The sequence below is a fragment of the Acomys minous genome (assembly GCF_964271855.1).
Source record: "Acomys minous genome assembly, chromosome: 8".
NCBI classification, from domain to species: Eukaryota; Metazoa; Chordata; class Mammalia; order Rodentia; family Muridae; genus Acomys; species Acomys minous.
Genome location: NC_140489.1, coordinates 73,221,617 through 73,234,689, shown reverse-complemented (window position 1 = coordinate 73,234,689; position 13,073 = coordinate 73,221,617). Strand labels below are relative to the sequence as shown.

The window sequence follows — 13,073 nt, the reverse complement described above, 5'->3', positions numbered from 1 at the left end:
TGAAAATAAAAGGAGGGTGAAATGGCATTGCATGGCCATCACTGCCATTCTGAGTGACTAGTTATCTCTTAAGCCACATGTTCTCGCAAGCTGTTGCTCCTGCAGCCTCTCACAGCAGCACTGTGCTGCTGACAGAGCATCGGCTTGTCTCCATGATCTATATGACCTCCACTTACAAACATCCCCTTTTTGAAAAATTCTGATTTGTGGCATTGTGTTGTTGGGTCCATATTTACCCAACAACTACAGAGTTAATGTTTACTATGTCCATTTTGGTATATGTATCCAAGAATTTGGTCTCCAAGGTCCTGTTAATAGCCAAGTTCATTCTGAGTATGTGGTATATTCGAATTTTATTGCTTACTGTAATGCTTAATGCCTGAGCAATGTTAGTAAAAATATGTTGTACATTCCAGAAGACCAAGGATTTGAAAAAGCTTATGCACTTCCCTGAGGCAAGCCAGTCATCTGTGGATAAAATGGTTTCTAACAAGGTGACGCTACCTCACCCACTTTGAACAAACACAAGCTCTTCAGTTCCTCAAACTTGGGTTCGTTGACATGAAGGAAACTTCAGGTTCTTTTGACGTAAACCAGAGGAACTCATGGAAATAGATAAAACAAGAGGTAGAAGTCTCATGTTTGAAGTGGTTTACATCCTAGTGTGAAATAATGATTTCAAGCGACAGAAGGAACCTTATGGTTCTTTTGTCCTGCTCTCATGGTATCGCAAATATTCAACCAAAGATACAGTCAGGTAAACTTAGACATAAGCCTGACAACTTTTAGCCACTGTTTTTTGTTTTGTTTGATTGGTGAATTGGTTTGTTTGTTGGTTGGTTTTTTGTTTGCTTCAAACTTTAATATAGCTATATATAGCTATATAGTTCAGGCTGGCCTTGAACTCATCCATGACTGTGCTGCCTCAACCTCCCAAATGTTGGGAATATGGATATGCATTTCCAAGACTGACTTAAATCTTCCACTTTAAAAGGCAAACTAACATATATTCAGAAATCCGACTTAGCTCTAATGTCTTAGGGACACAGCAGGAGTGAGGCAGAGAGTGTGCAGAGTGCCCACTGGTGCATGTCCTCCGAAGAGAAGGCTTGTCTTTGGGGTGTCTGTCTGCAGAGAGCGTTCTTCATGTTTTAACTGAACATGGGGACAGGGAGGCAAGGAGTCAGGAAGGATGATCCAACTGCAAAGCTCAATGGGAGAATAAGGGTAAGAGAGAAGGGGTCTAGCTTTCACTGTGCACTGCTTTAAGAGGTAGGCCTGTTTAACTATTAGTGCATACACTTTTTATTATAAAGAATTGGAGTATATCTAAGTTGCTAAAGTGCTTGTTTCACATTTGGAAATCTCTGGCCTCTATCTCAAATACAGCATAAACCAGGTATGGCAGCACACGTCTATAATCCCGGCACTTGGGAGGTAGAGGCAGAAGGATCGGGAGTTCAAGGTCACCTTTGACTGCATAGTGAGTTTGAAGCTAGCCTAACGCTACGAGAGATGGTGTCTCAAAAAAAATTGCCCACAAAAATTAGGTCATAACACTGTCAAGAGAACAAAGCGACAGCCTACAGACTGGGAAAAGATCATCACCGACTCTTCATCTGACAAAGGTCTAATATCCAAAATATATAAAGAACTTAAGAAATTAAACACCACCAAACCAAATAACCCAATTGAGAAATGGGGCGCAGAGCTAAACAGAGAATTCTCAACAGAGGAATATCAAATGGCTGAGAAACACTTAAAGAAATGATCGACCTCCTTAGTCATCAGAGAAATGCAAATCAAAACGACACTGAGATTCCATCTTACACCCATCAGAATGGCTAAGATCAATAACTCAACTGACGCCTCATGCTGGCGAGGGTGTGGAGAAAGAGGAACACTCCTGCATTGCTGGTGGGAATGCAAACTAGTACAACCACTTTGGAAAGCTATCTCGTGCTTTCTCAGAAAAATGGGAATAGGGCTTCCTCAAGACCCAGCTATTCCACTCCTTGGAATATACCCAGAGGATGTACTACCACACAACAGGGACATATGCTCAACCATGTTCATAGCTGCCTTATTCATAATAGCCAGAACTTGGAAACAACCTACGTGTCCCTCAATAGAAGAATGGATAAAGAAACTGTGGTACATTTACACTATGGAATACTACTCAGCTATTAAAAACAAGGAATTTCCAAAATTTGTGGACAAATGGATTGAACTAGAAATTGTCATAATGAGTGAGTTCACACAGAAGCAAAAAGAGCTAAATGGTATATACTCACTTATATCGAGACACTAGTCCAAGGTGTACGTCCCCATGAAAAACTGTACCTACCAGAATAGTGGGTAAGAGGGGAGGACATCCTATTGAAACTTTAGGTGTGAGAAGCCTGGGAGAAAGAGGAAATGGAAGGATCCAGTGGGTCCTGGAAAACTACAGGCGAGCCTGGGCCCTGGGGTCCTCTGCAAACTGTGGCGACAGCCAAGGAAAAAATAGGCAGTAAAAACCTTGAACCCCTACCCGGACTAGCCGATGGACATTCTCCACTGTTGAGTGGAGAAGGAGATCTAACTTTCACACAAACTCTGGTGCCCCATATTTGAACATGTCCCTTGGACGGAGATGCCTGGTGGCACTCAGAGGAAAGATAATAGGTCACCAAGGAGAGACTTGATACCGTATGAGCATATTCAGGGGGAGGAGGTCCCCCTCAGACACAGACTTAGGGGAGGGGAGGGGAGTAGGGGGGAAGTGGGAGGAAGGGAGGAATGGGAGGATACATGGGATGGGCTAACAACTGAGATGTAATATGTATAAATTAATAAAAATGTATTAAAAAAATTAGGTCATAATAATTTACATCATACCATACATTCTGAAACTGAGTTTCATTTACTGAGAACCTGATCATGTAATGAGGATAAGTCTCAAAAAACCCTGAAATATAAAAACAACAACAAAACAGATTCTAAGACAAAACAAACAAACAAATTCATGCCCTCAGTGGAAGTTGTAATCCATGAAGACATAAAGTGTGGATGATCAGGAAGAAAAACTGTTCGAAAAAATGTCACAGTAGAAAGTGTCCGAGAGAAGCACTCACCTTGTATTTCAGGCCGCCTTTGAAGTAGCCCACAAAGTCGGTAGACTCATAGCCTTGAAGTTCTCGGCTCTGTACAGGCTTGCCGCCCAAATAGTCGTCCATCTGGACCGTGAAGATGGCCGCTGCTGTGCTTTCATCCTGTGAACATTCCTTTCCTGAAACCAACACAGGCCCTCAATTACTTGAGAAAAAATGCTCAGAGGCTAAAGAGTCAATGCAAAGGACACCAGAAGCTCGCTCTCTCTCTTTTATACATTTTAATTAAAATATAATCATACCACCCCCCCCTTTTCTCTTTCCTCTCTCCATCCCCTCCCATCTCTCTTTCTCAAATTGATATCCTCTTTTTCTGTGTGTATATGTTTGAATATTTTATATTCTTTGAATATGTATAATATATATGCACAAGTACATTGAAACAATCTTCTGCGTGATTTTTCTTGTTTGTGTGTACTTGGTTTCAGGACTGGCCAGTCTATATTGGGTAACTAGTTGTTAAGGAGCTCATGCCTAGGAGATGCTAATTTCTTGCTCTCCCAGTGGAACAATGACAATATCAATGGACAAGTTAATACGCGGAATCTTTCTTCTCAGTGACGTTTCAAGAGAGTTGTCTGGGGCTGAAAGATCCTTTATCAGAACCAACATTTGGTAAGTTTTATCACATAAACTTGTGATAAACGATAAGCTCGTAACCAATAGTATTCCATGCTTCTGCCTTTTCCAGTTTCTTTTTTTTTAAAGTTTTAAAAGAAACACTAGCACACAGATCTGCTTGGGAGAAAATCAATGTATGCTATCATGATTCAGGAAAGCATTCATTTCATACAGTTATTAAGATCCTCCCTGGAAAATATTTTGGAACTGCTTTATCACCACACTTCAGTATGTCACTGAGGAATACATATGCTATGGGCCATAATTAAATATCTTTATAATTTTTAAGTTAGGAAAATGAATAAAACCTTGCCTATCCCCTATTTTTTATCCTGTTTCCACACACTGTCTCCTTACTTTTGTTGTATGAAATAATCACTAATGGAAAAACAGGTAGAGGAACTAATTGATGACATCTCTTAAATGCTGTGTATCTGACAGAATTAGGACTAACTTTCACAAGTGTGAAGTAGAACACACCAGGCATCTTGGCTGAAGTCAAATTCTTGAGCATCAATGTCTACAATGTATGTGTTGTTCAGAACCACAAGAGGCTTGAGGGAGACTCACAGTTCAGTTTTTTTTTAAACCCAACCCTAAACCTTCAAAACATTCACTACATCTGAGCTGTATGAAAAGTATAACGGATAATAATGTAAATACAAACACATGTATGCTACTCTTTCCAAGGACCACATAGTACTGGTGTTTTATATGAATAACATTCAAGCAGCCCCCTGAAACAGACCTGTTTTATACTATGGTGTTGTGAAGATCATGGGCACAGAGAGAGGCTGAGTACTCCTGAGGTTATAAAAGACTTCAAAACAGGTTTATAGAACTCTAAAGAGCAAGCCCTGAGGAAGTACAATACACACGCTTTAAAGAAGATTTTAAAAAATCATCCCTATGCTTGTCTGTATGTGCTGGGGGCCAGAAGAAGACACTGAACCCTCTGAGCTGAAGTTACAGGCAGTGTGGGCCACCCAGTGAGGGTGCTGGGAGCAGAACTCATGTCTTCTGCAAGGGCAGTAAGAGCTCCGAACCGCTGGGCCATCTGCTCGGCCCCACATGCATTCATTTGCTACAATTCTTATTAGTGGCAAATTCTTTGGTGGCCACACTATGTAACTTTCCCCAGCGAGCCATTAATTTAGAAGCAGTAGCAGTATTTCCCTGGATAACGCCAATTGAAATTCACCAAAATTGAGGAAAGGAAACCAGTTACCTAAACTAGGGAAATGGTCAAATTCCTTTACAATTCCCCTTCCATGTTCACAGGTGACCTATATAGCAAACAAAACTTCAGTAGCCAGAACAGTTCTTGACACGACAAAAAATAATACCTTGATACGATATGGTAGAAGTTTTGTAATCTTTGCTCATTTTTCCAGTTCTCATAATAACAGATCTTAATATAAATTTCATACAGAGATGCTTTAAGAAGATTCTTAAGTCAAGGTTGGTAGTAGAGCTATTAAGGATGATGTATTCGGCAGAAACAGTGTTAGCTACCAAGTTGAAACATGACTCTTTTGAGGTAGGCATGAATGGTAGACATGAAATTGATGAATGAGATGGAAATAAGTTACTTAGGTCATGCTCTCTTCTGTCGATGTTTATGTACTGTGCTGGGCCAGAGATATCAGAAATAATAAACTAAAGCCCTTGCATGCAAAGGTTGGAAAGACTTGATGAAGCCAATATCAACCTTTTTAATGTACTGAACTGAGTGAAAGTCTATTGAATCATGACGAAATTCTAGCAGGTACTCAGAAATGTCCGTGCATGAATTCTGCTGCTGACTTCCCTTGATTTCCCATGTGAATTCTGTGACCTCATCCCTTGCTTTCCAAAGCTAGTTCTCCCGATGCCTGCTATGCCACGCTGGGACGTGTTGCTTTATATTTTGGTATGTGCTGTTACACTTGTACGTATGATGTGACCCTCCAAAAACTGGAAGGTATTTTGGTTTAACAAACAAAACACAGATGTAAAAGGAGGTCACACCACTGGACGTACTTAGTTCTCATTCCTGATTTTAAAAGTCCTGGCACATAAGGAACAGACAAGAACGAGCATCCTCAACATGATGAGTAGTGCCAACTGAAAATGCATAGGAGCTAATAGTGTGTGTGGCTCGGTATACAGTATGATATACCGAAGTATAAGCAAGTACAGACTTTCACGGAGGATGTCAACTGGGATACCCACAGGGATGCCGTCCATCTTACCTGTGCTTCCCCAGTGTTCCTTGTTCACACTGATGTGTCTATGTGAAGTTAGTGCTGTGCAGGTTTACTGAGAATTATTTCATATGCCTGCCTTCAGTGTCCAGGTACTAAAGACCTCCATTGCTCAGGAGACCCTCATGCTGTTTTCTGTAAAAATTTTCCTACATTTATTTACTTAGTTTAGGCAAAGGCATATTCATGCCACCGCACATGTGTGGAGCTCAGAGAACAACTTTCACGACTCACTTCTCTCCTTCCACATGTAAGTTCTAGGGATGGGACAAGGTCGTTGGCCTTGGCAGCAAGCTTCCTTAATCACTAAGCCAACTTGTTGGCCCAATAATTGGTTCCTTGGTATTGACACTAGCTCTTTGTATAGTATGAGGTCCTTGTATTGTATATTATATTTTATATATTGTGACCTAGTCTTTTTGTGTCCCAGTACCCTGTGTAAGGTCACATACATATAAGTTATGACATAAAGGCATGCTATTTTTAAATAGATTAAAGTCACATCTAAATCTGGCAAAGAGAAAGGGTGAGGGAAGGTGCTTGTAATATCGGCTGCAGGCACAACAGCAGCTTTAAACTAACCCCTACCCACAGATGGTGCTGAGAGGAGCTACAGGCAAAAGGTGGGTGCAGTTCAACAGCTAGGTACAATGCTAAGATGTTTTCTAAGAAGGAACAATCCAAAATATTTGCAGTCACATGCAACAACATCTTATTTTCACTGCATCTACACATATGATATTACCACAGTTATCTGAGACACGCCCTGGTGTTATGGAGACACTGTGTAGACAGACATAAGAGGAAGCCTGTCTGCACTTCCCCTAGCTTAGTCCTGACTCCCTCCCATCCACCCCCACTTCCTCCTGTTGGGTCTATTCCCTCATTTGTACATTGTGTGCCTTTAACTTCACTTCTTCTTGCTGACTTTCTAGCATCCTCCGTGGACTCAAGCATTCCTTCCCCTGACCTCTTGGGTCTCCCTCCCGGAACTGGCTTCAGGCAACCTCCAATCTTCCTTTTCCTTGTTCAGATCTCAGGACAAACTCTTTCTGATACCTGAAGAGCTGAAGTCAGAAAGGCAGCTGGGAAAGCCTGGTTGTGCCCTGCCTCCTCCTCTGTGGATGGTTATGTCTTGTCACAGGACCCTCTGCACTCACCTTTATTCCCCTGTGTCCATCAAGGCTCCTTGCCCGTATAGCACAAAGCCTGTAAATCACTTGTCATGTCACTAATCACAGTCTACCACGAGTGGTTTATCTTATTTTTCCTTATTGCACCTTTGGGATGGCAAAGTATCTGGAAAGTTTCATAAACTATCAATATCAAATACTTGAGGCTCCTGGGAAGACTGAAAAGTTGTAAATTAATTAGATTGTAATCGCCATGCTATTAACTTTAGCTTTTGCAGATTTTCAAGATTGCAAGCTGTTTCTGCCCAAACTATGCCCTATTATAAATGTGAAATTGGTTAGCACTAAATGGATGATTAAGAGTATAAGTGAGCCAGGCACTCGGCATAGGGAAGCAGGAGGAGAGAGTAGGAGAGGCCAATTTGGGCTACACTTAAGTTGCAGAGAGTTCTGGGCCATCCTGGCTATAAGCCCCTGTCTCAAAGAAACACACAGAAATAGTTGAAGTGAACCTACAAACCAGGCAGAGCCCAGTTCTTAAGGATCCTGCTTGGATAAAAAGAAATGTACTGAATCAAAGAATTAGACTCCTCATGTTCTTTGAACTGTCTTCTGAGGAAGCCAAACACGACTGCTATGAACAGCAAGCTGAGTTCTCCTCACCATTTAAAGTCACCCAGCTGACACTTAAACACTTAGCCATCCCAGACTCAAGTTCAAGGTGGGAATGCTGTTCTACCTGGCGTCACTGTTCCGTGAATAGAGCATACATTACTATGTCACGTGGATTACGCCTGGAGTAGCATTGCAAGAAGGAACAGCAATGGGAGCGCAGGCACCACAAGCAAGTACCCAGTGCTGTAATCAAGGGCACTTCCTTTCCCTGTGTGTTTCCCGGCTCAGATGCTTGCTCCTGGTGTCGGCTAATGCTTGCAAAATCACTTTTAAATGTTCTTACTTGTTTCTTAAATGTGTCAGATGTTAGAAATTGAAATGAAACGGTGGCTTTCAAAGTTGGTGGCTTTTGTGTGTTCTCCCCTGCCCGCCACTGCCCCCCCACACACACCCCCCCCAGCTCAAGAATAAATATACTGAAAGAAACACTAGTATAAGGCAAGCTAGCTTGAAAAGAAGGCTCAGATGATCCACACACGGTCAGACAGGGTGTGCCTGCTGGCACAAGACCTCACGGAGAGAGAGAGCGTGAACATTCAGGATGTTTACGGGTAAAAGTAGAAGGTGGAGAAAGTGGAACACACGGCCAGTGTCCTGAAAGTCTGGCACCAAGACAACTCAAAATAATTGGGACCGCTGTAGGAGCTGCTCTGGCCCACACTGTGTCCTTGTTTTAAAAAACAGATGAATAATAAATGAATAATTTAAAACAAAGTAACCTAACTCAAGAAATACAGCAGTCATATAGGGAAACTTAAATAAATAAAAAAAAGTGATGTCTGTATCTTTTCCCAAACACGCAAGCAGTGTCGTGCAGGGAGAATCTTGGTTTGGAGTGGCACAGGCAAGCAATTTCAATTAGCGGAGAAATCTAAACTGGTGTCCCAAGGCCACAAATAAAAATAAATAAAAGTTTGGAGCTGGGCGTGGAGTTTTTCTCTCCAGCTGCAGCAGATGTCCACAAACAAGTTTGATTTCATCTCCACCCTGCCTGAGAAACCAGGACTGAACTTGCAGGAGGGTGCTCAGACCTTGGCCAGCACCCAGCCTTGGGCTTCTCGCAAGCAGCCTGCGTCCCAGGAAAAGACTGGCATTTGAACTTAAAGGGGGGACCTTGGAATGATCGCGAACCCCAAGAAGTAGCTTGGTCAAAGCTGGTGCGTACAGCTCCTGGGTGACTTGCCTCACCAGAGTTTGCAGCACGCCAGGAGCTGGCCCGAGGCTACAGGAGGGTGTTGGTTGAGTGTGTCACCCAACCAGCCCTGGTGACCATCTAAAACTCTCAGACCCTGAGCCCACCTTTGCCCTGAGGCGCTCATTGCTTACCCAGCCAAAAGTGCAGGCGGTAGGAAAAGCCCCTGCCCCCCTTGACGGTGTGCAGCACCAGGTAGGCGTCTCCGACGTAAAAGTCACCATAGACACCTTGGGGCACTGGCACTAGTTCCAGCTTCTCGACCCTCCACACCTGCAGCCCCGCCTGTTGGCCAGCGCGAGCGAACTCGGGGTGCTGCAGCGCCTGCGCCATGGTTGTTGTGATGCTATCAAAGGTGGCGACTCGGATCTCGCCCTAAGCCCAAGCTAGAGCCGGTTGAAAGCGAACCTGCTCGCCTAGCTTTTATAGGGCTCTCCTAGACCGGAGGCGGGACCGGGAGGGCAGCCAATAGCCACGCCCGACCCCTGAGTCTCAGATTGAACCCAGCTGATCAAAACTCTAAGAAATGTCTTCCTCCTAAAACAAATAAGTAAGTTAACAAATATTGTAAGAGGCATTTTACTTGGCAGCAGATGGCTTCTGTCTTCATCACCCCGGCTGGTGCACGCTGGTCCCCGCAGCCCCTGTTCCTTCCCTGCTGGAGTTCATCCTGTGATGCCAGGGTGAGGAGAGGAAGCGTTAGGAACTAGTGTCCTCCGCTCGCAAAATAGGTCTGGCTATGAGGACCAGAACACGTACCGCAAGGAGTCCGAATGACTGGCTGTATTCCTTTGACAAGCACGAAAGAGTAGTATTGCGCGAAAAGTCCCGCATTTGGTGAGAGTAGATAGGGCGAAGAGGTTGGAGGGAGGGACCAGGAGGAAAGGAAAGAGGGAACTACCATAAGGATGTAAAGTGAATATATAAAGATTATTTTTTTAAATAAAAATATTGAAAATGAAAAAAGTCCCACATTGCCGGCTCCCTTGATTCGTGTTGTACACCCTCTCCACTCCTGGTGGCCACAAGTTTCTCACTGGCTAACTTTCGAAGCTCCGTGTACAACAGCACATCAGGTTTTCTAGAAAAGAGAGGGGGAGGAGGTCCCCCACGGTTATAGACCTAGGAGAGGGGAATAGGGTGAAAGCAGGCGGGAGGGAGGAACTGGAGGATACAAGTGAGGGGATAACAATTGAGTTGTAATCTGAATAAATTAATAAAAAAATAAATAAATAATTTTTTTTAAAAAAAAAAAGATAAAAATCTGACAGACTATCAGTGTTACCAGCGTAAGAGCTCGGCAAATCCCCTGGCGTCCAGGAACTGTGGTAACGTGCCTCCTGTCTGTGGTAGCCAAGAAAGTCGCTGCAAAACACAACAGCGGCCCTCCGGGGATACTCTGTGCTGGGCTCAGATTTTACGCCCGCCCCGCGTTGTTAATTACCTGGTTTCCAGCTCCCATTTCTCATTGTCTCGCCGACACCTTCTTTGTTTTGCTCTCTAAAGAATAGTTTGTGTTCACTTCACTGCATTTAGAAACTAATGTGGTAGAGAATTCTATTATTTAAAACGCAAATCAGAAACTACACAAAGGATTAGACAGTTGACTTTTTAATGTATGTAAATTGTTTCACTGTTTCTCTAATTGCAGAACCACCTGGAAGGCCATTAATAGTAAGGGCGTCATCCTATTTTTTTTCTAAAGGAACATTTTAAAATAAGTAATGCATTGAGTGTTAAAAATTAAATAGCACAAAATCTGTGCTGGCCTATAATCCCAGAGGCTAAGGAAGGGAGATTGTTGAGGAGGACTCCAGGCCAGCCAGCCAGAGCTACACTGTGAGATCCTTACTCAAAACCACCACCACCACCACCAAAAAAAAAAAAAATAAAGTACAATAAATATTCCTCTGCGTTTCACACTGCCACACCACTGCTTTCCCCAAAGGTTGCCAGTTTACTGTTCATTTTTTCTAAAGAAATTATTAATTGACAAGAATATGCATAATGCAGCTATTTTTAAACAGAAGCAACAACTACATCTGTCTCTGTATTATATGTATATATTTTGTAAGGGTCGTTATTGTTGTGGGGTTTGTTTGTTTTTGAGAGGTTTTTGTTTGTTTTTATAAGACAGCTTCTAGCTTTTAGCCCCCTACCTCTCAAATGGTGAGTTACAAGTGTGTGCTACCACATCTTAAGCTTATTTGGTGCAGGGGACCAAATCAGGGCTTCATGGATGCTGCTCTACTAAGTGAGACACATGCCAGGCCTTATTGTGTACATGGGTATATCTTAAACTCAGGAGAAAGTTGTAAAGCCTCCTGGAAGTACTCCATGGACGTCTGTGTCCTGATAACATTCCTGACAATAGCACAGAGACAGAGGGGGGAGAGAGACAGAGAGACAGAGAGACAGAGGCAGAGGCAGACAGACATACACACAGAGGCATGGAGGGATGAAAAAAAGGAGAGAGAGAGAGAGAGAGAGAGAGAGAGAGAGAGAGAGAATAGCAACACTCCATACTCGTAGAGCTGCCTCTTGTATAGACTACATAAAATTCTATCTAATATGACTATATCTGGTCTATCCAGGTTCATAGGCATTTAAATTGTGTCTATATTTTGCAAATAATGTTGTGAACCTCTTTGGAGGTTGAACACCCTTTCACAGGAGTTGCCTAAGACCATTGGAAAACACAGATAGTTACATTACAATTCATAACAGCGGTTAAATCACAGTTATGAAGTAGCAAAGAAAATAATTTTCATGCTTTGGGTCACTAAAACATGAGGAATCATAGTAAAGGGGCTCAGCATTAGGAAGGTTGAGAACTACTTCTTAGAAAGATCTAGTGTTCTGGACCGGATAACTTAAAAATCAGATCATAGGCCCACATAAAGACTGGCATCTCAATGTTCCCTGGCATTACGGTAATGTATGTTGAATACGTATGACTGAACTGCTGTTTTGTATTATTTTATACTCACTTTTCATCAATCTATAAGTTATATCATCCCACACTGAAAAAGCCAATGGGAACAAGTCTTTTACCAAAGTCAAAGGCTTGGGATTTGGGGCCTTGTGACTAATTCAAGGTTGGTGCTCTGGAGAGCTGATGTCCAAGGGGGAAAATATCTCATTGTCTGATCCTTGAAACAGTATACAATTGAGTTTTTGTGAGTTGTTAGAGCAGGCTAGTAAAGACATCTGACTTGGGGCTGGAGAGATGGCTCAGTGGTTAAGAGTGCTGACTGCTCTCCCAAAGGACCCGGGTTCGATTCCCAGCTCACATACGGCAGCTTACAATCATGATTCTAGTTACGGGAGAATCAAGGTCCCTCCAGCCTCTGCAGGTGCCAAACACTCATGTGGTTCACACACACACATGCACACAAAACACCCACACACGTGAGATAAAATAATAATAAATTTTAAAAACTGGCTTCAAGTGCTTGTCAGTCCTCAATTCACAGAATGGAATTTAAAAGATTTTTTTTTTTTTTTTTTTTTTTTTTTTGCTTTTCTTTTCTTATTTATTTTCTTTTAGAGTTTTGAGATAGGGTCTTTTTATATGGCCTTGTTTGTCCCGGAACTCATGTAGACTGACCAGCCTCAAACTCATGAAGAACTGGCTGCCTCTGCCTCGTGAGGGTTGGGATTAAAGGTATGTGCCACCATGGCTGCCCCCATGCCTTTTAAGAGCAGTTAAATATTAAATGTCTATAGTTTCTTATATAGAAAAACTGCAAGCTTTTCACCTGCATGTGCAAAGTATATTCTCTTACAGGTCAGCAGCAACAGGAACACACACACACACACACACACACACACACACACACACACACGGACTATGTAAAGGTTTTCTTCTTGATTTGTCTGTTTTGTAAAAGGCCTAAGAGAGGAGGTTAGGGAGATGGCCCAGTGCTTAAGAGAACTTGCTTAACCCAAGTTCAGTTTCCAGTACCTGCACTGGTTGGTTCACAAATGCTTGTAACTCCAGCTCCCAGAGACAAGTTGCCCTCTTCTGACAACGAGCACCTGCACACAGGTG

General features: G+C 42.7%; 1 protein-coding gene across 2 annotated transcripts in view; it reads right to left on the bottom strand.

Moving 5' to 3' along the window:
• Positions 1 to 13,073, bottom strand: part of SCIN (scinderin) — a 105,419-nt gene that overhangs the window by 69,329 nt on the left and 23,017 nt on the right. Inside the window, exons 1-2 of one of the 2 annotated variants that reach the window (XM_084793374.1) lie at positions 9,154 to 9,428; positions 3,117 to 3,271 (exon numbers count right to left, since the gene is read on the bottom strand). In XM_084793374.1, the coding sequence (XP_084649500.1) occupies positions 3,117 to 3,271; positions 9,154 to 9,352 (354 nt within the window). In that variant the 5' untranslated portion in view covers positions 9,353 to 9,428. Of the gene's footprint in view, positions 1 to 3,116; positions 3,272 to 9,153; positions 9,429 to 13,073 lie in introns of those variants that run through there. The other variant, XM_084793375.1, reaches the window with a different exon arrangement.